Raw genomic sequence first — 20387 nt, 5'->3', positions numbered from 1 at the left:
AATGCAGACATAATACTCAGAAAAAAAATTCGGATGGTGTTTTGTGGAGATTAGATCAGGTTGAATTATGATCACAAGTCTGAACTGCATTGGAATTATTAGGATTGACCTGTTTTTGATATCTGTTTACCTTGATTTATGTTGGACTTATTTGTCCAATAAAGTGCATTAAATAGACCCTTGAAGTTGAAACTATTCAAATAGATATTTATCTGCATTGATGTACATTCACACATGTACCCACAAATCCATTCATGGGTTCGAACAAAATCATTTAAGCAACCTTGACCTTAATCTCCTACAAAGAGTCAGAATGGACAGCAAAAGACAAATCATTTTTTTTTTTTTTTTTTTTGTTTGATCACAGGCTTGAAATTATATTGCATATATATATTTCTTTAGTCTTTTTTAATAAAAAAAAACACAAAAAAACCCCACCCTTTTTCCTTTGTATGCTTTAAAATGTTTCATTTAGCATATTGAATAATGCTCTGACATTAAATCCTGCTCATGCATTTGGTGACATTGTAATTATAACTCAGCATGTTTTTGACACCAGGCAATAAGTCATGCTTTGTTTGTGCGTTTAATAGGCGAAGTTTATAATTACTCCAGAGACACTTTCATTTTTTAAAACTGTGAGCAATTGGAGGGACCGGCTGTGGTCAGAGTAATTCTGTCTCGGTTTTTAGCGGTGACAACAAGCATTTACTCATGCATTCTTTGCATTATTAACCCTCCATTAATCTGGTATTCAACAATCGGCTTGACTAATTGTAAACTTTTTCTATTAAACTACAACTGATTTTTCCAACTTTGCACATTAAAAAAGCAATCCAGATAGTCGGATGAGTATTAGAATAAATGAGGGTCAAACCACAGCTACAAACAAATCAGATATCATTCATTTTAATGGATGCATTTTGCTCTGTTCTTATATGAACTGATTTCAATGAAATAAGTTAAAATAAAACAACAGGTTGAAATCCACAATGCATCCCTGCACACTTCAGAATGAAACTGAATCACAGAGCAGCTGCATCTCTGAAGGACTGATGAAGTCAACATCTCCTCCCTCAGGAGGTTTGCAAGGAGAGCAAGTTGGGAGATGAAACTGATCTTTTCCAATGTGTAAGAAGCTAAAAGATCAATAAATCATGACTTAGCCAAGCTGTCAATGACATAACATCTGAGTAATGAGTAATGGTGATCACGGTCATTCACCACTGGGGAAATCAGATATTGGATCTGACAAGAGTGCTTACACACCAAGGGAGTTAGAACGGCTTACTCAATTATGGATCCATCTGCACTGGATTTACACAATTATGATGCACTTCTTTAGACATTTTACATAAAAACACATTGTGCAGATGATTTATGAGACAGACAAAAGAATTTCAATATATTAGAACTGCATTGCTCTCACACAGAATGAGAGGGATGTTCATTTTTTTTTATACAGCAAGAAAAATATGTTTGGTGTCATAAAGAAAATATTTAATTTTAAAATGAGTTTTTTCATTTCCAAGTCAGATCTTAATCATATCTTTCTATTGTGAATAATGTTGTCAGCAACTCATGGGGAAAGCATGACTGCTATCATTGAAGCATGACAGGAAGAGGATGGTGATTTTGTTTTTTCAAAATAAAAGTCCACACAAATCATGTTAGTTTGACTGCTATTAAACACTTTCAGCATGAAAAAAAAGTGATATCTGTTTCAGTTAACATTTTCCTTCTCTTCATTTGCTGCATTTTTTCTTCTTTTAACGAGCCTCCTAATTTCCCTGAAATATTTTCAACTTTAAGTTGATTATTTGTTTATTTAAGGATCTATATTAGTCCCTAAGATGGTAAAGATAATTCTTCCTTGGGGCCACACCACAAGAATATAGTAAAATGATATTAGTATAAGTAGGATATATATTTATTGCAGAAATTAGGGAAAAAAAGTGTGGCCTTCATAATATTTATTGAGTTTAGTTATCATTAGTTAGTAGTTTAGTTAGCATTTATAGACAAATGTTATTAACAACGTCAGTAAAGTCCAGTTTGCTTAAATTTATCCTAAATCCCCTCTAGATTCTTTTGTTAAAGAAGGTAAATAAAAATTAGTTAGACATTAGTTGCATTTACTTAATATGAATTGGTGCCTGCGTCATTCAGGTTTAAAAGTTAAGTCTTGACTTTGTTTAATTGCAAGAAAGAAATGTACTCCAAATTAAATGATGAGTTTCTAACATTTCAATTTTCAGTGCTTTATATTTCTTTTTTTGTTTCCTTTTTTTTTTATATACTTTTTAAACCTTTACCTTAAATAGAAACGTCTGATTACTAATAGTTAACTGTCACATAAAAATATGCAATGGTTTGAATAAATCTCAGTAAATATTTTTGGTAATCTCTCTGTATTTGTTTTTTTTTATTTTATTTTATTTATTCATTTATTTATTTTGTGGTCTTTATGAACCACTTAATCTGGCAGGTAGTAGTGATGAGGTTCTTAAATCCTAAAACAGGATTCTTATATGTTATTTCTTTTTTGTATTATTTATGGTAAATATCTTATTCACACCTCCAAATATTTACAACAAAAACATAATTTCCAGATTTTATTATCTTCTATTAATATCTATAATATATAATATATAGAATCCTTAAAATGTAGTTCAAATGCTAAATCCTTGCAAATTATAGCAGCCCTCAAAGAATTATAACATTTTAAAAATAATAGCTATTTTTTGTAAAGCCCTTTGTGGTTGTATATGTTTGTAATTATTAATGTTCTATATTGTTCATGTATGTTCTTTTTTTGCAATAACAAAAAGAAAAAAAAGAGAGGTTGTTAAATCCTTGCAGGAAGTGAGCAGGAAGTGGTCCTTTGTTTTCATCAGGGATGGTCTGAGGGTGAAGCTGCAGCTGAGCGCGCTGCCCAGCTTGGCTCCAGCTCGCTGCTGCATACATGCACCGATTCAACATGTGAGCCGCCGATATGAAGCCATCCCAACACTAGTCGCTCCTTTCTTTAACCCCCTTTGAATCGCTTGGTTTGGATATATAATGTATGGACTATGGATCGGATCTGGACGCGGTGCCAAATCCTGCTGCTGCTTCTGTGCGCGTTTTCACTGAGTTCATCGCTGCGTGAGGAAGACGCGTCCTGCGATGGAGCCTTTGACATTTATTTTGTTTTAGACAGGTGAGTTCTTGTTTTTGTACTTATGGGACGTGTTACTATTTCCCTGGAGCACAGTCAGCCTTTACCTCAGTTTTGTCCATGTATGGTTGCGTTTTCATGTCCCTCATACTTTGATACACAACTGGTCTTATCACAAGTCAGTTATTTCAATCCTCCTTAAAAAAAAAAAAAAATTATATATTCTAAATTGATTTAAGTGGCTATCATAGAATAGTAAAACGCACTACTCTAATTTTAATTATTATTTTTTTCAATTACAATTCTTTTTTTTATTACATAAAAATAACTTTTAAGATCTGTGCCTATTGATTATTGTATGATTGTAGTCTATGTTTATGTACAATGCCTTGCAAGAGTATAGCATTCATACTAATTTCACTTTTTTCATTTTTAAATTGATTACAATGGTAACCTGCAAAAAGAACTTCTGATCTTTTGCTTTCAACAAGAGTTGTGTAGGGAAGAGGATTAGAGCCTCTGAAAAAGTAAAAAAAAAATTTACTGATTCTAAAATTTTATTTCAGTATAAAATGGGAAAAAAGTCAGAATTGTGAGAAAAAGGTCAGAAGAAAAAGGTCAGAATTGTGAGAAAAGGGTCAGAATTGTGAGAAAAAAGTCTGAATTGTGAAGAAAAAAAGTCAAAATTCTGACATTTTTCCCGTATTATACTGAAAAAAAAATTTAAGAATCAGTTAACTTTTTTTATTTTTTCAGTGGCCCTAATCCTCTTCTGTAGCTGTGCATCCCTGCAACTCCTCCAGAGTTATCATGCCTATTAATCACTTTTACAGTTAATGCTTTTCTTGCACACCATTTTCAGATATTCATATGCACTGCTGTGTTTTGACATATTTTACATAGGAATCCAAAAAAAAAAAAAAAAAAATAATGTAACAATCTTAATTTTGTTTTTATGGCTTTGCTTTTGTTTTTTTGCTAATTAATTGTTCTTTTGTTTTTTCAGGTCAGGCAGTATTTCAAGCCACTGGAATGAAATTTATTACTTTGTGGAGCAGCTGACCAGCAGGTTTGTCAGGTAATAAACAATTTACACATCTTTCCTCCTTTTTGTAACTCCTGCAACAGTATCAAATAACCTTCTTGAGATTTAAAAACAAATGTTTTCAGGTCCACAAAGCAAACCAGCACTGTTAACTAAGTCGCCAGTCTTTAAAGTCCCGTCTAACAAATGGATAGAGGGTATAAAAGAATGTTGGGCATGGCTATTTGAGGTTCAGGCATCACATTAAGCAAACAACTGCTCTGAGTAACAGCCTGTGATATATTTGGGTCTAATAGCAGGGTGGTTAAAAAGTGGACTCGGGTATGCAACATGTGCTGAAGCTGGTTCTGACCTCTAGAACCACTGGACCCTTTAAAAGATGGAGAACAGGAAACACCAGCAGGGGTTGGTTTTCGTCTTCCAGGAGTACGATGTGTTTGAGCTTTCAGCTAAACACATCCAGCTCACTTATATTGTTTATTAATGCTTGTTGATGTGGTGTGTTTCAGCCCCAGGATGAGGGTCTCCTACATTGTGTTTTCATCCAGGGCAGCTGTGACACTTCCTCTAACAGGAGACAGGTCGGTTTTTTTCTCTTCCTCGCTCTGTTTCGCAATTTATCCTTTGTTTTCTAACCAAACAAAATGCTTATAATGAATGTGTTTTTTTTTTTATTTGGTTCAACAGGTCAAAAATAGAAGAGGGTCTAAAGAAACTGAAACAGATCCAACCATCAGGGGAAACATACATGCACGAAGGCCTGAAAGCGGTTGGTGGGACAGTGACACTGGCCTTACAATAGCCTTTGGTTCAAGAGAGTTTTCTTTCTACTTGTCCCTAATCAGTTTTAGGAAAAATGCCATGACAAAGCCCAGCTTCCTAACAACGGAATATAGGTTTGAAAAGTAAAATGAGAAAAGACGGCCCATAAATATATCTAAGAGTGGCTAGAGCTGGTTTCATTTGATTAAATTGACTAACTAAGCCAGGCTTTGAATATCTTAATTCTGAGTTCTGATAGGAAAAACTGTCTAGAAATTCTATGATGCACTTCTATACAAGAATACAGAATAACTATACTGTATTCTAGGGCTGGATAATTCCTTGCATTTCTAATTTAATCACAATTTTCAAATTACAAAGTAAAACCCACATTTTTTTACTCAAGCTCTTTAGATGGCAGGAATAAATTTAAACTGGATGTTATACCGTCATAGAAGAAGAGAGAGAGATACAGGTAGCGTGCAGATTCATGCATGTCAATACCCAATGCGTCCCGGAAACACGATCCGTACCATTTGCTTAATGCGCATGCGCAACCAGATATACATCCAGTTCACCCTTGATTTTACTTTGTTAAAAAGACCTAAATTAAAAATTTCCCTCCCTAAAAATTGTAAATGTACTAAACTATAATTTGTTATTTATAACTTCTGTTTGATCACTCATCTGTACCGGAAATGGGATCCTACGCTACTTCTGGGAGCTAACTTTTTCGGCCTTGGATTGAAAAAAATAGATTTTTTTTTTTTTGTTTTTTTTTTTTTCTTTCTTAACAATATGATATATAGTGCGTTATTTAAAGAAAGAAACAACTAAAATACAGATCAACATGGTTAATCATATTTTGCTGGACTACCCCGAGCATGTCCGATGATGATGTCAGACAAGCAGTATAACGGAGAAAACATAAAAAGCATCAAATTGCCTCCAAAAAGTCATACATTATTTTTTAAAGATGTGTATTAACATTCTCTAGTGATTTAACGATAGAAATAAGTACTTTTAATACTATAATTACATTATTTATGGCGACCTGGATGAATATCTGTTTGGGCATGCGCAATTGAGCCGATGGTAGGATCCTTTTTGACAATGGAATCTGGTGAAAAGAGCTTTCAATGAGACATGTGTGCTTGGGGTTAGTGCAGAGTAAAATCCAAATAAAATGTCAATTGCAGTTAAGAAAACAAACAACTAAATTGCTTAATGTATCTAAAAATAAACAAAAATCCTTTTTCAACTTAAAATGTGTACTTAGTTTTGGTTTTTCTGAATGTTCTACTCTTCATCTGAAGGCGTCACTTTATGTTCCCTCCCATACTTTGTCAAAGTGGCCACAAGTTCAAATAATGTACCCTTATGTTAAATCATTTAAACTGATATTAGAATGGGCAGTTGTCTAGAAATGACTCCTCCTTAGAGCTTCCCTGGACAACAAGGACGTCCCTGTTTTAATGGCCAGTTTTAGTTGTTGGTCAGTAAAGGTGTCAAACAAATTAGCTTTATGTTGATCGATGACGACCAAATGAAAATTAATCGACTTTGGCTTTCTTGAGATAAGCAAAAGAGTCATCTTGCACCACTTGTTGAAAAATGTTTCTAATGCATTATTATAACCTTAAATAATTAATTTATGCTCATGATGTATGGACAGATGAATGAATTAATAAATGAACTAAATCCTTCACCTGTCAGGTGTCAGAGCAGATGAATACACAGACTTCTCCATCATCCAGTATCATCATTGTTTTGACCGATGGCAAGCTGGACGTCTACCCCTATGAACTGAGTGTGAAGGAGGTAAAACACTCATTCATACACACACCCATTCATACACACACATGCTGCTAAAAATGAATCTAATGGTAGAGGATGTGGGTGTGGAGAAAATCCCTCCTCATTTTATTTTCCAGCTGGTGAGCCTTAATTTCATTTTGACCAAACAGATTTATTTTTAAGGCTTGGTGTTTGTCACTGCTTCATGTTTTACCTTATCCTCCATGAACTGTTGTTTTATTTTCAAATACCTTGGTGTAATTACACTTTTTATAAACTTGAATGTGTTCTGATCCCATAATCCGTTCGCCACAAACGTTTGAGGCTGAATTTCCCTTCCTTTTCTGGGATTTGCAGGCTGACAAAGCCAGAGGGTTTGGAGCCAGAGTCTACTGTGTCGGGGTCATGGGCTTTGATCACAAACAGGTAGGAGGTACCGCTCCTCCTTTATTAGACACACAGAGGCCTCCCTTCAGAACTGTGAGAAAGGCAGCTTGTTTAAACACAGACTTTTATTTGCCTTTCTGTCTGTGTAATTCAGCATTGGACTGTAGCATAGATTTAAAAAGGCTGTTCTCTCTGGCCCGTATCCATTAAACCACCTTGACCCTGTTGCTTAGTCTGAGTTCAACTAAAACCTTCCGAAGAGTGAAAAAAGTGAACAGCTGTCAGGTGTTTGGAGATAGTGGGAACGAGATTTTGACTCGTCTAAAGGTAGTCCTTGTCTCTGAGTAGAAAGAATAGAAATACAATTTGTTTACTGTGAGAATGAATGGGAATAAAGCCAAATACATTAACACCCAATAAGAATCACTCATCTGCTGTGACATGTTGTCTTCTCCACAGTCAGTACTGTCTCATTATTCCTAATGAGGTTTAGAAAACAAAGGGCAACACTGTAATTACATTGGAGTAATGTAACACAGCAATATTACATTTTGTTGAGTAACTGAGCTGGGTCAGCATCATTTATATCATTAATCTATGTGAAACGTAATACTCAGTATGATGCTAAGATACTTCAACCCCCAAACGTTGCATGAAGTCCAAGAGATCCTCTGGCCAGTTTCAGAGCCGCTACACTCAGTGGTCTAAAGAGGAAGTACGCTCTAATGATATAATGCCAGAGCAGCTTCCTGCATAGCTACAATTACCGCAGGAGATGAAAGCTGCAGCAAGCTTTCATCTCATTTGGAACAGACTCGCCCTCCTTAAATGCTGCTGAAACAATGCACATCACCACAAGCCAAAGAGCTCCCTAAAAGGGATCAGGGTTTATGTAACCCATAAAGCTTCACCCAAAGATCCTTCCAAATGTCTTCATGCCCTTCTATCTTTGCTCAGGTTACGATCATTACTGTCTACTTTCAGTAGATTCTCCTTCCTGTTTTTGGATCCATCCACCTTAATCTGGCCAACTTTCTTTCACTCTAATGAAAGAGGATATTCCCAAAGCATGACGCTGCAACCACATTGTTTCATGATGGGGTAGTTTCATGAAGTGAATGACCTAAAGATCCCCCCTTCTGAATTGTGCGTCTCTGCAGCTCTGCCAGATTTACCATGGACCTCTTGTCTGTGTCTTTGAAAAATGCTCATCGGTCATGTCAGTTAGCATGTTAGGTGGAGGTGTGTGTCTTGGTAGTTTTGTGGTAGTAATGTACTTCATTATTAGGTGATGGATTAAACAGTGATTTCACATTTTATTTAGGGGGATCAAAGTGTAAAGCTTCACTTTCTACATGTTTATCAGTAAAATGATTTGAAAATCTTGCTTTTTTTTTCAAATCCAACTATTGTTATTGTGGTTGCAGCTCGCCGAGATAGCAGACGGCACGGATCAAGTGTTTCCAGTTCTTTCCGGGTTTCATGCCCTCAAAGACGTTGTCAACAAGGCAAGTTAGTTTCAAACACTTTGATATGCAAACATCTGCAAAATATTAGTCTGGAGTCATTTCTCTGCTTCACAGGTCCTGAAACAGTCGTGCAGTGAAGTGTTTACAATAGAGCCGTCCAGCGTCTGCGTGAACGGTAGGTTGGTTTACTGGAATTTATTTAGCCTTTAAAACAAAATAAGGAGATGTAACGATAGGGTATCACACTTTGGATCTAGGCTTTAAAAAATAATTGCTAAAAGGTATCTTTGAATCTCGTTTTGCCATGAGGTTTGACAATTATCCTGCAGGCTTTGCAAAAACGAATGGAAGTCAATCCAAAATCCCAGTAAGGATGATGTGACATAAAGCATGCATGTGCATGTCTGTTTCTCTTTGGTTTAATGGACCAATATCTATATACTGCATCAAACAGATGTTTTTAAATTATATTTGTTCCATGAAGAGATGAAAGTATCAAGAAGTGGATTGAACTAAACAAAGAAGCTACCATCATCAGATATGGTTATAGAGTCCAATAAAGGCACACATGGATGCATTTAAAACAACTTTGAATTATGTAAATGCAAAACTGGATTTTCATTAAGCATAATAGAAGCATCGTCACTCTGAAAGGAAATGGCATCTTTTGTCAGTTTTAGAATATTATAACAAAATAATAATCATAATAACAATGAATCATTTTAAACCAGATGTTTAGATACACTTTTGAAAAAGTTTGTTAACCTGAGAACAAAATTCCAGCTTTGAGGTACGGGGAGGGAGAATCATGTTGTTTGTTTTTTGTTTTACCAACAAGGGACTCTGTGGCATTGAGATGCAAGAAAAGTATGGAAATGTTCATCTAACGTCTCAAAAAATCAATCAGAGAAGGAAAGTTGAGGCAAAGCCAAGTAAAAGCAGACATATTAAAGCATGGATCTCATTTAGAGATTCAACTCAAGAGCAGAATAACCCAGCAGGATGGTTGCAGGCCTGGAAAGAGTACTGTCTGTAAGGGTTGGGTTTAAAACATATCTCTGCCATGTATCAAGTTAATGCACATGAATATTTACACTATGAAAAATAAATAAAATAACTATGACTGTGGTTTTAAAGCTTGAATTTAATAAATACATTTTTTTTTTTGTTATTTATGCATTCTTTTGCCAGGTGAAATAAACTGGAACCGTCTCTAGATTGTAAAAGATTGATGTGGGACGTCTGAGACAACATATTACACATGCACTGGTCAGCACCACCACTGACTTCTAGCATAAGCAGTAAAAAGAGTCTTCTGTCATCTAGATAAGGTTTTAAAACCATTCCAGTTCTGTGTTTGGGCGAGGCTACTTTTCTTGTGTTCTCTTGGATGAACTTGGCAGAACACTACAGAAGAAAAGTGATTTCATTCGTCAAAGAATTTGTTTTTGGCCTAGGAGCATAATACCAAAGTCTGCAGGTCACCAAGTATCTTAATAACAGCAATTAAGCTCAAACCAAACTGGATTGTTGATTTAATAATCCTAGCATTATTAATATATAAACATTTCCACCTCTGTCATAGCATCCTTTAGCAGATAGTGTATCTTTGGGTGTTTTCTACCCTCTCAAACAAACTGATGGGATGAGATTGGCTGTGCTGGGCCGTTGTTGTTCCTTTTAAATATGTCGGATTTAAATTGAGATCTGGACAAAGATCCAAAGGACTCTGGAGCAGATTTTCCTGAAGAATCCATTAACATTTGCTGCTATCATTTCATCCTCTATCCACCCCATTTCTTAAAAAATCTTCCTCCCACTATGATGCTGCCTCCGCCATGCTTCAATGCAGGGATATTGCTGTAGGTAGTTGATGAACTTTGATCATTTATCCCCTGATGTGATTCAAGTTGTTTGCAGGGAGCTTTCTGGTAAATAGTGACTGATTGTTCAAATACCTCAGCAAGAGTTAAGGTATAATGGAGGATTTTTATGAAAGTTTAAAAGACCCACCCTCTCCACTTAAAAAAAATGCACATGCACAACCCTCTACCCGCTCCCGAGAGGAAACAGCTATTAAACGCATGCACGAGCCAATTTTTCCTTGTGCACGCTCTGTTTAAAAGTTGCAGTTTGCATCTCTCATACAAGCTTACTTTCCAAAAGAAGATTTGCAATTTTTCCACTATTTCAGACTCGGAACCAGTAAGTGAAAATTGGGACGAGCACGTACCTGTAGGACGGCCTTACGTAAACATATCACCATAATGATTGACAATTAGGAGGAGCACTTATTTTGATGATCCACTCGGAAAAAGAACATCCTCCACTATACCTTTAACCTTTTGAATGCTTTCAAGATCTGGTAACATTTAATTGGTAACATTAGAGCTTCACCTTAATGAACATTTAGTTCTTGGTCATCTCTTTTCTCCCTAAATGATTCAGACTGCCTGCTTAGACAATCAGGCTAATTATATTAGATCTAAGAATGGTTCTAATGATTCAGAACTACTTCCATCTCCAAACAATGGAGACCACAAAGCTACTCAGGATCAAGCTGCAGAAACATCTCAATGAAGATCAGTGGAAATAAGAGGATCAATTTAACTGTGGTGGGAGAGTTAAATATTCATTTACCTTTTTATCTTCATATGTTTGAATTTTTCATTATGACATGCGTGAACATCTTGCTCATGTTTTGTGGATTTTATTTTAAGAGAATGTTTTAAAATAAGCATAAAGCTTAATGAAACAATGGAAGAGTGAAGGGGAGTGACTACTTTCTGTCGACACTGTTAGATGCAGGAAAACAAGCTTATGTTGCAACATTTATTTCTTCAGCTTTCTAGTGTGTTTTTTTTTGTTGAATGTGAAAATTTTAGACTATCCAAAAATTCACATTTGGTCCCACTCCCATATTAAAACAACATGATCAATCTTCTGATATTATTTCATGTTCTCTGGTCGGCCCCTGTTTCCAGACCTCATATGCAAGAGGTCAGATCCTCCCAGGACAGCTGAAAGAAAAGAAACCCTGCAGGAGAAGTCTTGCTGGTGCAGGAATGGGTGAAAAAACACCACTTGACTTTCTGCCTTAGTACAGCAAGACGGATTAGTGTTTGTAGGCATGCTGCCACAGGAGTTTACAGGACTTCAGGAAATAAAGGAAATCTAGACATCAAGTTCTATGTGATCAAACCAAATTGTAGCTCTGAAGTAAGGCAGAGCACCTATTGTTTATTTATAACTAAATGACACCATAAGGAAGAGGAAATGACCGCTTACAGATAAACCTAGGGTAGCTGGGTTTCTTTATGTCTCCTTGGTAGTTAGTTCACAGATTAAAGCTTTGCGTTTAATCAAGGAGTATCAATAAGCAGTAATTTCTGTACGTTTTGTGTGTTTGTTTTCCAGAGTCTTTCAACATAGTTTTGAAGGGGAGTGGATTTAGCGGCAGCAAGAGGATCGACAACATTCTCTGCTCTCTCACTGCCAATCAAGTGACTTACAGTAAATGATACTTCAGTAACTTTAGCTCTCACACTTAGCATACCAACTTGTTTCCAGCTGTTGTATAATTGCTTGTTATTGCTGAGGGGATATTATCTTCTTGGGTCAAAGCTTCTTGGTGCAGCTACACCGCACCATGATGCTGTCTGAAATAAACTAAGCCCCACTTGAAACAGTGTGCAGATATCAGAGCTGCAGTGGAAAGTTGGGAGTCATGGCTCTGTGAAACAAACAGTGGCTGCCTTTTATCAGCTGCAGCCATAGAACAGAGGAGACATTATGAGGCTGAGCAGAGGGAGAGAGATGTTCTCTCCCCATTAGTCTATTAACAGATCGATGACATGAACTGCGCTTAGGTCAGTGTCCCTGAGAGGACCACTACAGAGAGCATGTGATTTGTTTTTTCCGCTTTTTTTTGTGCCTGTGAGGTTGTTGGGGAGGTTGTTAACTCCTGACTCCTTTTCTGTGTTTTTCTGTAAAAATCAACTGGAAAATGTGCTTCTTTTTAAATTATTTTGCCTCTAATAATTAGATGTTAAATCCATAAGCTTCTCATTAATTGCTGTATAATAGCTCCAGGCACATACACTGCAAAAGCTATCTAGAAATAAGTAAAACTTACTTAAATTAAGTGTATTTAACCTTAATTTGAGTACGTAAATAAGATTGCCAATTAAATAAATATTTTTACTCCTAAAGTACGATAATTAGATAATATGCCTTTGAAATAATAATCGTTTCAAATGTAAATTGTCTTATTCCATTGGTAAGGTGTCTCACTTAACCCCTTAATTCAAGAAAAAATCCATTTATTTTAAGAAAAAATGACTTATTTAGATTTACATTTTTTGCAATGTACAGCATAAAGCTCTGTGTTCACATCTTTAAGCTGTTCGTAGTTTTGGATTTGTTGTAATGTTGTGTTTTTCCTGTCAGATGAGAAGCCAACAGTTGTCAGAGATGGCCATCTACTGTGTCCAGCTCCTCGTCTACATGAGGTTGGACAGTAAGTTTGCAAACACACATGCAACTAAAAGCATTAATGAGCTTTGCTTACAAAATTACTTTATATCAGGGATCTATTTTGTTTTTTAGATTTTTACCACAAGCTAAGTCAGTGCACCAATGTGTAGTTATTTTAAGAAATGTTTTTAAATCAACATTTATTTCCATCTTGACTTCGGCATTCATCTAAAAGGTTTTAATGAAAATGCAATGAATACACAAGTAAATAGATAAACTAAACTGGGGGATTGTTAAATTTCAGCTGTTGTAGATCAAAATTAATCCCACATTAATGAATAATTGATTTAACCACATCTCTGCTACAGTACTATAACCCTGTTTGGTAATTCTAGGTGTAGTTTTAGTCATTTTCTGAAACATTTCACAGGCTTGAAGCAGATTGGCAGGTGGCTCTTTGTACAGCCTGTGTGCAGTCTTCATTTAATTTTACCCTGGAAGCTTCTTTGGGGTTCTTTTTTATTTATATTACCATAGGTGAATTGGGTTTTTAGGTTTTGTAAACCAGTCCTGCATTGATTTGAGCATGTCCGGCTTTTATTTGTGGTGAAAGAATAAAAAGGAGCCATTTTCGTTTTTTTCTCATAGACTCTGATAGAAACTGATGTTTTATTTCTATATTTTTGCTATTTAGACAAAACTAAGATGCTTTCCCACTCTAGCAAGGTTTCCAGGGGCTTTAAAGAGAAGAATGTCTCATTTGGTTCCTGGAATCCTTAATTTTGATATTCATACATTTATTTTCTGAAAATTGTGCGCTGTGTAAATACAGAAACCAGTATAGTGGGTTGAGCCAAGACCTTTTTGTCCACATCAAACATAGCACTATATTTTCCCAGAAATCTTTGGGTTTTCTTAGATCAAGTTACCAAAACTCCAGCATAACCCACAGCAGTAAAGTAGGGAGGCCTGATTAAAAACAAACCTAATTAGTGTTAATTTTGTTTAAGAGGACATTTGATGTTTGCATTTTTTCTAAGAATAATTTTAAAAAGCCCCTTGAGTCCTCGATCACACCAAAGTCTAACCAGGTTGGATTATGTCCTCTCGTTTAGGTCACAGCAGTTTCCTAACAATCCATGTTTTACTGTTGCGGTTATGTCTTAATTTCTCTGTTTGTTGATTACAGATCCGTTGAAGTGCTGATTAGCCTGAATAATGGACAGTCCTACATCTCCGCCCCCATCACCATATCTGCCACCACATGTGTGGGTATCAATTTAAACTGAATGCTGCTTAATGAAACAAAGCTTCTGTTGGTGCAGAAAACAAATCTGAGGTTTACATACATGGAGACAGGCTGTGCTCTGTCATATTTTTTGTAGTTTGACAGGATCACACATTTTGTTCCATGTCTGTTGCAGTCAGATGGGACCTGGGTGCTGTGGTTGCTGTTGGCTTTGCTGCTGTTAGTGGCTCTTGGTTTATTCTGGTGGTTCTGGCCTCTCTGCTGCACTGTGGTAAGTTCAACCTCCTTTTATTTGTATATAATTTATTTCATTTGGCTGTTTTATATTTGTTCTTGTTTTATTTTATCATGCAAGCTAACAAACTAAAGTTAAGCTGATAGCGTTTTAGTAGCATGTTTAATATGCAAAATAATCCAGCACTATATGTAATATTAATTTGCAAACTGTACAATCTGCTGATTAGTCCTTAAGACAGAATAAAGCACCAGCTTCTGTGCATGGGTAACCAGGTTGGTTTGAGTTTTTAAAGATGCAATTCAAACTTTCTTCTTTTCTTATTCTGGAACTTTAAAATTCCTTCATCTCAGAGCAAACAGAATGCGCTATTAGTTTCAAATTGCATCAAGAACCATGATAACTAAAACACTGTATTTTTCTGCTTTTATGCAGTGTTATGCATTGTTTATGTATGTCAATCTTAGCCTCCAAACGATTTCCGCATCTGGGTATAATTATCTCCCTGTTCAATTAAAAAAAATCCACAATCTATCGGTAAAATCCACTAAATAGCATGCTTATTAAAAAAGTTGTGCAAGCATGATAAACAACACCCATTAACAATAACATATTTCAGATGATGCATTCTTATTACTAGAAAACATCTTTTAGTAGCAGAGGTTGTAGGTGATTCATTTAATAAGATTCAGCAACAATAAAGTGAGAAGTTTAATTTGTGATTAATGTGGTTAAAAATGCCAATTGCCGTATTTCATCAGCATTTGTTAATTCAAACACATTTACCTTTGAATGACAGATTTGTTGAGATAACTGTAAACAGATGTTACATTTATGAATGTATTTTTTTGCCTCCAAATCTGATTAATAATTCTTTTCCTCCTGTAAATTCCAGAATAAAAAACTTTAGAAATGACAGTCATTACTTTCAAAAACTTGCTTTTATCAGTCATTCCAATTTGGAGGTGACATAATTTAAAAGGCAACAGAATTCAATAATATAACAGACTAAATGTTAGCTGGTAATGCTACCATACGTTGAGCTAATTTATTAGTTATGAGTGGACCTCTAAGAACAAAAAGGTGATGATTCTAATGTCTCTCTGAGCTACGGAAGCCCAAGAAGTACATTTGCGGAAAAAAATTAAAGAGATTAAGTTGTCACAAACAGCACATTTGATTAATTGATATAAATTTATCACCAAACCCTAATTTGAAACGCATCAATTACAATTTCCAACAAAAAATGGAAATATTATCAGATCTACTGTCAAATTAACAATAAAACACACCATAAACTGAAATGTTTTCCCTCTAACCACTTTTTATGTTTATTTTATTTCAAGAAGTATTTTCTAACTATTGCTAAGGTTTTTAAAGGTTAACATTTGTCCTAGAATTCCCTTTTTTTTGTTGTTTAAATCTTTTGCCAATGCTTTCACACAGGTCATCAGGGACCCCCCTCCTTCACGTCCCCCTCCTCCACCTCCTGTTTTTGTAAGTAAAAAAAAAAGGGGGGGGTGTTTTTTGTAGAACTGCCATGTGTTAGAGCAGATCTTTTTTTACCTCATGCTGCCATCTTGGCAGAGGTGATTGAGAGAAGATAAATTTGGGTGAACACAGAAGGAGTGTGGGTGGAGCTAAGGAGGCTGACAGAATGCTTTGGCATTTATTTGTCAAGGTCCAGTGAGAAAACTGAATCCTTTACATTTACGTTGAACATTGTAGAGATTAAATTCTAGCTTAACTTTAATGTCACAGTTAAAAGTTTTTATTCTGAATTTAAAAGACTTTATTTGGGGACACATGCTTGTGTGGATAATTTTTTCTGAAGAACATGTTGATGGTTTTTCACTAAGGAACCAGAGGAGGATCCTCTACCGAAACACAAGTGGCCAACTGTAGACGCTTCTTACTATGGGGGCAGAGGTGCTGGAGGAATTAAACGCATGGAGGTTAAAATTCCTATTTTAAAATAGAAAATGTATTCAAGTTTAGTTCGGTGTATTTGTGATGCAAGTGTAGCACGCTTACTTCCTGCAGGTGAGATGGGGCCAGAAGGGATCCACAGAGGAAGGTTCGCGTCTAGAGAAAGCCAAAAATGCTACAGTCACCATGCCAGAGGAAGTGGAGGAGCCCATTATTCCACACCCCCCACCAAGACCACCTCCTGTTTACAACCCCCCATCCCAACCTAAGTGGTACTCTCCAATCAAGGTGAGATTGGAATCTATACTGTCTGCAAAAAACAGTGAGCTTTGCGATTGGAGATATAAGAATAGTTCTGTGTAAGTTGTTTAGGTAATCTAATGCTACTTGCATAACAGACGTGTTTAAGGGCAGATTAGACTTCGCGAACCAGTTTTGCTGGTATGCTTCTGCACCGTCGGTCTGGAATTTCTAGGGACACACAGCAGTTACCCGCCAAAGTGCAAGGGGGAGCCTATTGGAGAACTTGCGATAATTTCAGCTGATGGTCACGAGAACTTTGGCGGTGCCGGCGGGAGTGTTTATCTTCCAAAACAACAATGGTGCATCTGCAAGATATCAAGGTCACGGAGATGGATCTAAAGTCGCTAGACGTCGAAGAGGAACAAGTTCTGTTAATGGAGCGAACCCCCTCGACGAACCTTTTGTCGTAGTTGTCCATTGTAGTTGTTCCTCGGTTTTTAAATACATCCGGAAAGGCGTACCAAGGACCAAACACACCTGCTTTTTGTCTGCGCACTTCTGCTTGAGGTCTGCATGGGTTTGTGATTTTTTTTAGGTGCACAACGACGGTTGCAGAACCTCTGCGCAGGGGGTGTGGTTGCACACAGAGACAGATTTGTCGGTTGCAGAGGCTATGCGTCAAAAGCATAAATTGGCCTTTACGGTAGCTAAAAAGCGCCTGCTCCTTGAAGTGTGTACACATTAAGGTCAGACGCACCTTAAGAGCATCCTTGACCCTCCTGAAGCGCTTCCAGTAAAGTGCGTTCAAATGCGTCTGAACCCACACACAATGCCCGCACACACAAGTCAACTTAACTGTATACTTCATTCGCCTTTTGTCTTTTGCTAGTATTTATTCAACAATCTGCCATTTACAGAAAATCAAACAATTCTTACATAACTTCTCTTGATAAATGTGGTTAGACTTGGCCTCCAAATGCCAATCGATGAACTACTTTAGTGGTAAAGTCATTTACAATGTCTATAAAGTCTAATTTCTTAGCAAGCTGATGCTTTATAGACAGCATTGTCAGATCATTGAACCTTTCCTAGGACATCCCAGGGCCCAGGTAGTTTTTTATTATCTTCATTTTACTGAAGGCAAGCTTACCTCCAGCCAGTCACTGACAATGTCCAGTAACAATGTTTGTGTGCATGGTTTATTTCATGCCTTGGAAATCTTTCATAGCTTTCTGTATTTGATGTTGGATACTTTAATCCCATCTATTGAATTTAATGAACTAGTTGATCTTTTCTCTACATCATAGGAGAACAGCAAGCACTGTAGTCCCTAACAATTTCCCCCTCCATTACTGGAGGTAGAATAGGTTAGATACTTTGGATATTCTCTGCCCTCTAAAACTCCTGGCAGTTAATTTGCCATCTCTGAGAAAGACTTCCTTTTTGCCATTAAATGCACAACATACATTCGATCACAATCAGTCATTTTTGTTGGCCACAGCGCAGAATCATTGAAATCAATGGCGGAATCTGTCTCTGAGCCACTGTGCTCAGACTGTCCAGTCTGTCATCGGTACGGATTGCTCTCTCTCTGTCTCCACCTCAAACCCCCAGCCTGTAAACCAGCTTGCATGTAAACCAGCTGCTTCTGCTGCTTCAATGGTGTGCGGTGTGAATGTAGCATAATACAACGCTGTTTTATTAATAACCAACTCTGATTTTTCCCTTCAGGGACGCATTGATGCACTGCTGGCCTTATTGAGAAGGCAGTATGACAGAGTGGCCATCATGAGGCCAACGCCTCAGGATAAGGTAAGAAACTACCTCAATATTTAACTACCAAACCAAATAAAAATAGAATTGATGATTATGGATGCTTTATCTAAGCTCTTAAGAGGTCTCAAAGAGAATGTTTTTTTTTTTTTGGCATAGGTTTCCAAAAATGTTTTTTTTCTGAAAATAAATTGGCCTCATTAACTTGTTACCAGGCAGTTCTTAAGCATAAGACCTGTTTATTGTCAAACAGGTAACTAACAGCCTTCTGCGCCCACTTAGCCTGCTATTATTAGCAGTGAACGCCTGCATGTATTGTCATCAAACACAGCTCACACACTCCCAGGTATAATGGGATTAGCTCAGTTTATGTTCATAGGGGCCACAAAAACATTAGATGATTCGAAAAGCCTTGTTATTTCCTGATTGTAAATCTTTCTCCTTCAGAATAGGGTTAAATGTTGTCTGTTCCCAACAAGTTGTTAAAAATTAGATAAATGGCACCTCTGATGAACATCCAAACATGACCCAATGCTATTTGTAAAGATTGACAATGATGTGGCAATTTGTTGATCCACCCTCCACCTGTTTTTAATGTCCTTTATTTTAAATGCCAAAATGTTTTTGAACTTTCTTATTGTCTGGAATTCCGTTTCTTTTTTTTTCTTTTTTTATTAGCCGGAGTTGGTTGGAGAAAGTTAAAACAAATTTCTACATTTTAGTACTTTTTTAAAATTTAGATTTGCTTGATAACGTCTTATAATTGTGTGTTTTTCTTGTTACTTGACCTAACTTTTAGATATTAATGTGACCAATGTTATATTATTAAGTGTGTACTGTCATTGCTAAAAAAAAAATACAATTTTAAAAGGTTTTTTGTTATGCAGTTTGATTCATGACCCAGTGTCTTTAACCTCAGTCTGCCTCGGCAGATGGCCGCTCACACTGAGCCTGGTTCTGCTGGAGGTTTATTCCTGTTAAAAGGGAGTTTTTCCTCTCCACTGTCGCTACAAGCTGCTTTGAACCAATCTGACTGTGTGAATTGGCTGAATTGTAAGGTGCCTTGAGATGACATGTGTTGTGAATTGGCTTTCTAGAAATAAACCGATTTGAATCCAGGAGGTCACAAAGAACCCAGAGTAATAGCACTGCAGTCCTTAGTTAAAGCCAGTTTTCATGATTCAACAATTTGAAAGGAAAACCAAACAGGGCATTTCTTGATGGAAAAAATGCTGATTAAAAAGGCTTATCTGACATTTATCATAAACATCTGAAAGATCACCAATACGCCGAAGCACACCTTTGAAGAGCTCAAAATAAGTAAACTGATAAGAAGATAGAGGTCTAGTCAAAGCAAGTTATTTAATCAGACTGAACTGCTGTGGTGTGACTGAACAGGTTACCTAATGTTAAAACAAATCCCAAAAAACGTTCAGTGTCAAAAACCCTCAGAGTAGGCTACATAGTTGTCTGCTGTACTTTAAAAGTTACAATAACGAATTCAAACCGGTTATGATATATGCCGATGACATTGTAATTTTCAGTATATATATTTCTTTTTAGCAGGTAAAAAAGAATCTAACAAGAAAGCAGCATACAATGCATCAGATTGTGCTTTTTTTTTTAGACAAATTTGTGTTTAACTTCTCCTTTCTGTTGTCTTTTAGGGTCGCTGCATCAGCTTTACCAGAGTTCGTTCTCACTGAGGTGAATCAACTTTCACTCATCTCTAGTTTTTTGCCAAAAATCACAGACACATCCTCCAAGAGAAGAAAGTCCATATTCTGTGCCTTGTAAATAAACTTAATAACTAAAATATTTTTTCAGTTTTTTTTTATGTCTGAGCAAATAATAAATCAACA

General features: G+C 36.4%; 1 protein-coding gene across 1 annotated transcript; it reads left to right on the top strand.

The window, feature by feature from the left end:
* The first annotated feature begins 2879 nt into the window (after positions 1-2879).
* On the top strand, positions 2880-20343 carry LOC119792362 (anthrax toxin receptor 2-like). Its single transcript, XM_038298967.1, has 17 exons — positions 2880-3202; positions 4167-4238; positions 4715-4786; positions 4893-4974; positions 6684-6788; positions 7122-7190; positions 8579-8659; positions 8735-8795; positions 12038-12133; positions 13070-13139; positions 14286-14364; positions 14521-14616; positions 16027-16077; positions 16440-16535; positions 16624-16797; positions 18484-18564; positions 20193-20343. Exons 1-17 carry the CDS (start codon positions 3075-3077, stop codon positions 20229-20231), a joined length of 1452 nt encoding a protein of 483 aa, XP_038154895.1. The 5' UTR covers positions 2880-3074; the 3' UTR covers positions 20232-20343.
* The last annotated feature ends 44 nt before the right edge of the window (positions 20344-20387 follow it).

The sequence above is a fragment of the Cyprinodon tularosa genome, unplaced genomic scaffold (genome assembly GCF_016077235.1).
Source record: "Cyprinodon tularosa strain WSP-4 unplaced genomic scaffold, ASM1607723v1 ctg418, whole genome shotgun sequence".
In the NCBI taxonomy this organism is placed as follows: domain Eukaryota; kingdom Metazoa; phylum Chordata; class Actinopteri; order Cyprinodontiformes; family Cyprinodontidae; genus Cyprinodon; species Cyprinodon tularosa.
The sequence above is the reverse complement of the archived record's forward strand: the minus strand, read 5'-3'. Positions and strand labels throughout refer to the sequence as shown.

What these genes read in the sequence shown, in the direction of transcription:
- LOC119792362 (XM_038298967.1), top strand. Translation starts at nt 3,075, where the DNA reads ATGGATCGGATCTGGACGCGGTGCCAAATCCTGCTGCTGCTTCTGTGC. An exon ending in ATTTATTTTGTTTTAGACAG is followed by an intron (nt 3,203 to 4,166) that starts GTGAGTTCTTGT and finishes TTGTTTTTTCAG; the next exon opens with GTCAGGCAGTATTTCAAGCC. An exon ending in TCAAAGACGTTGTCAACAAG is followed by an intron (nt 8,660 to 8,734) that starts GCAAGTTAGTTT and finishes TCTGCTTCACAG; the next exon opens with GTCCTGAAACAGTCGTGCAG.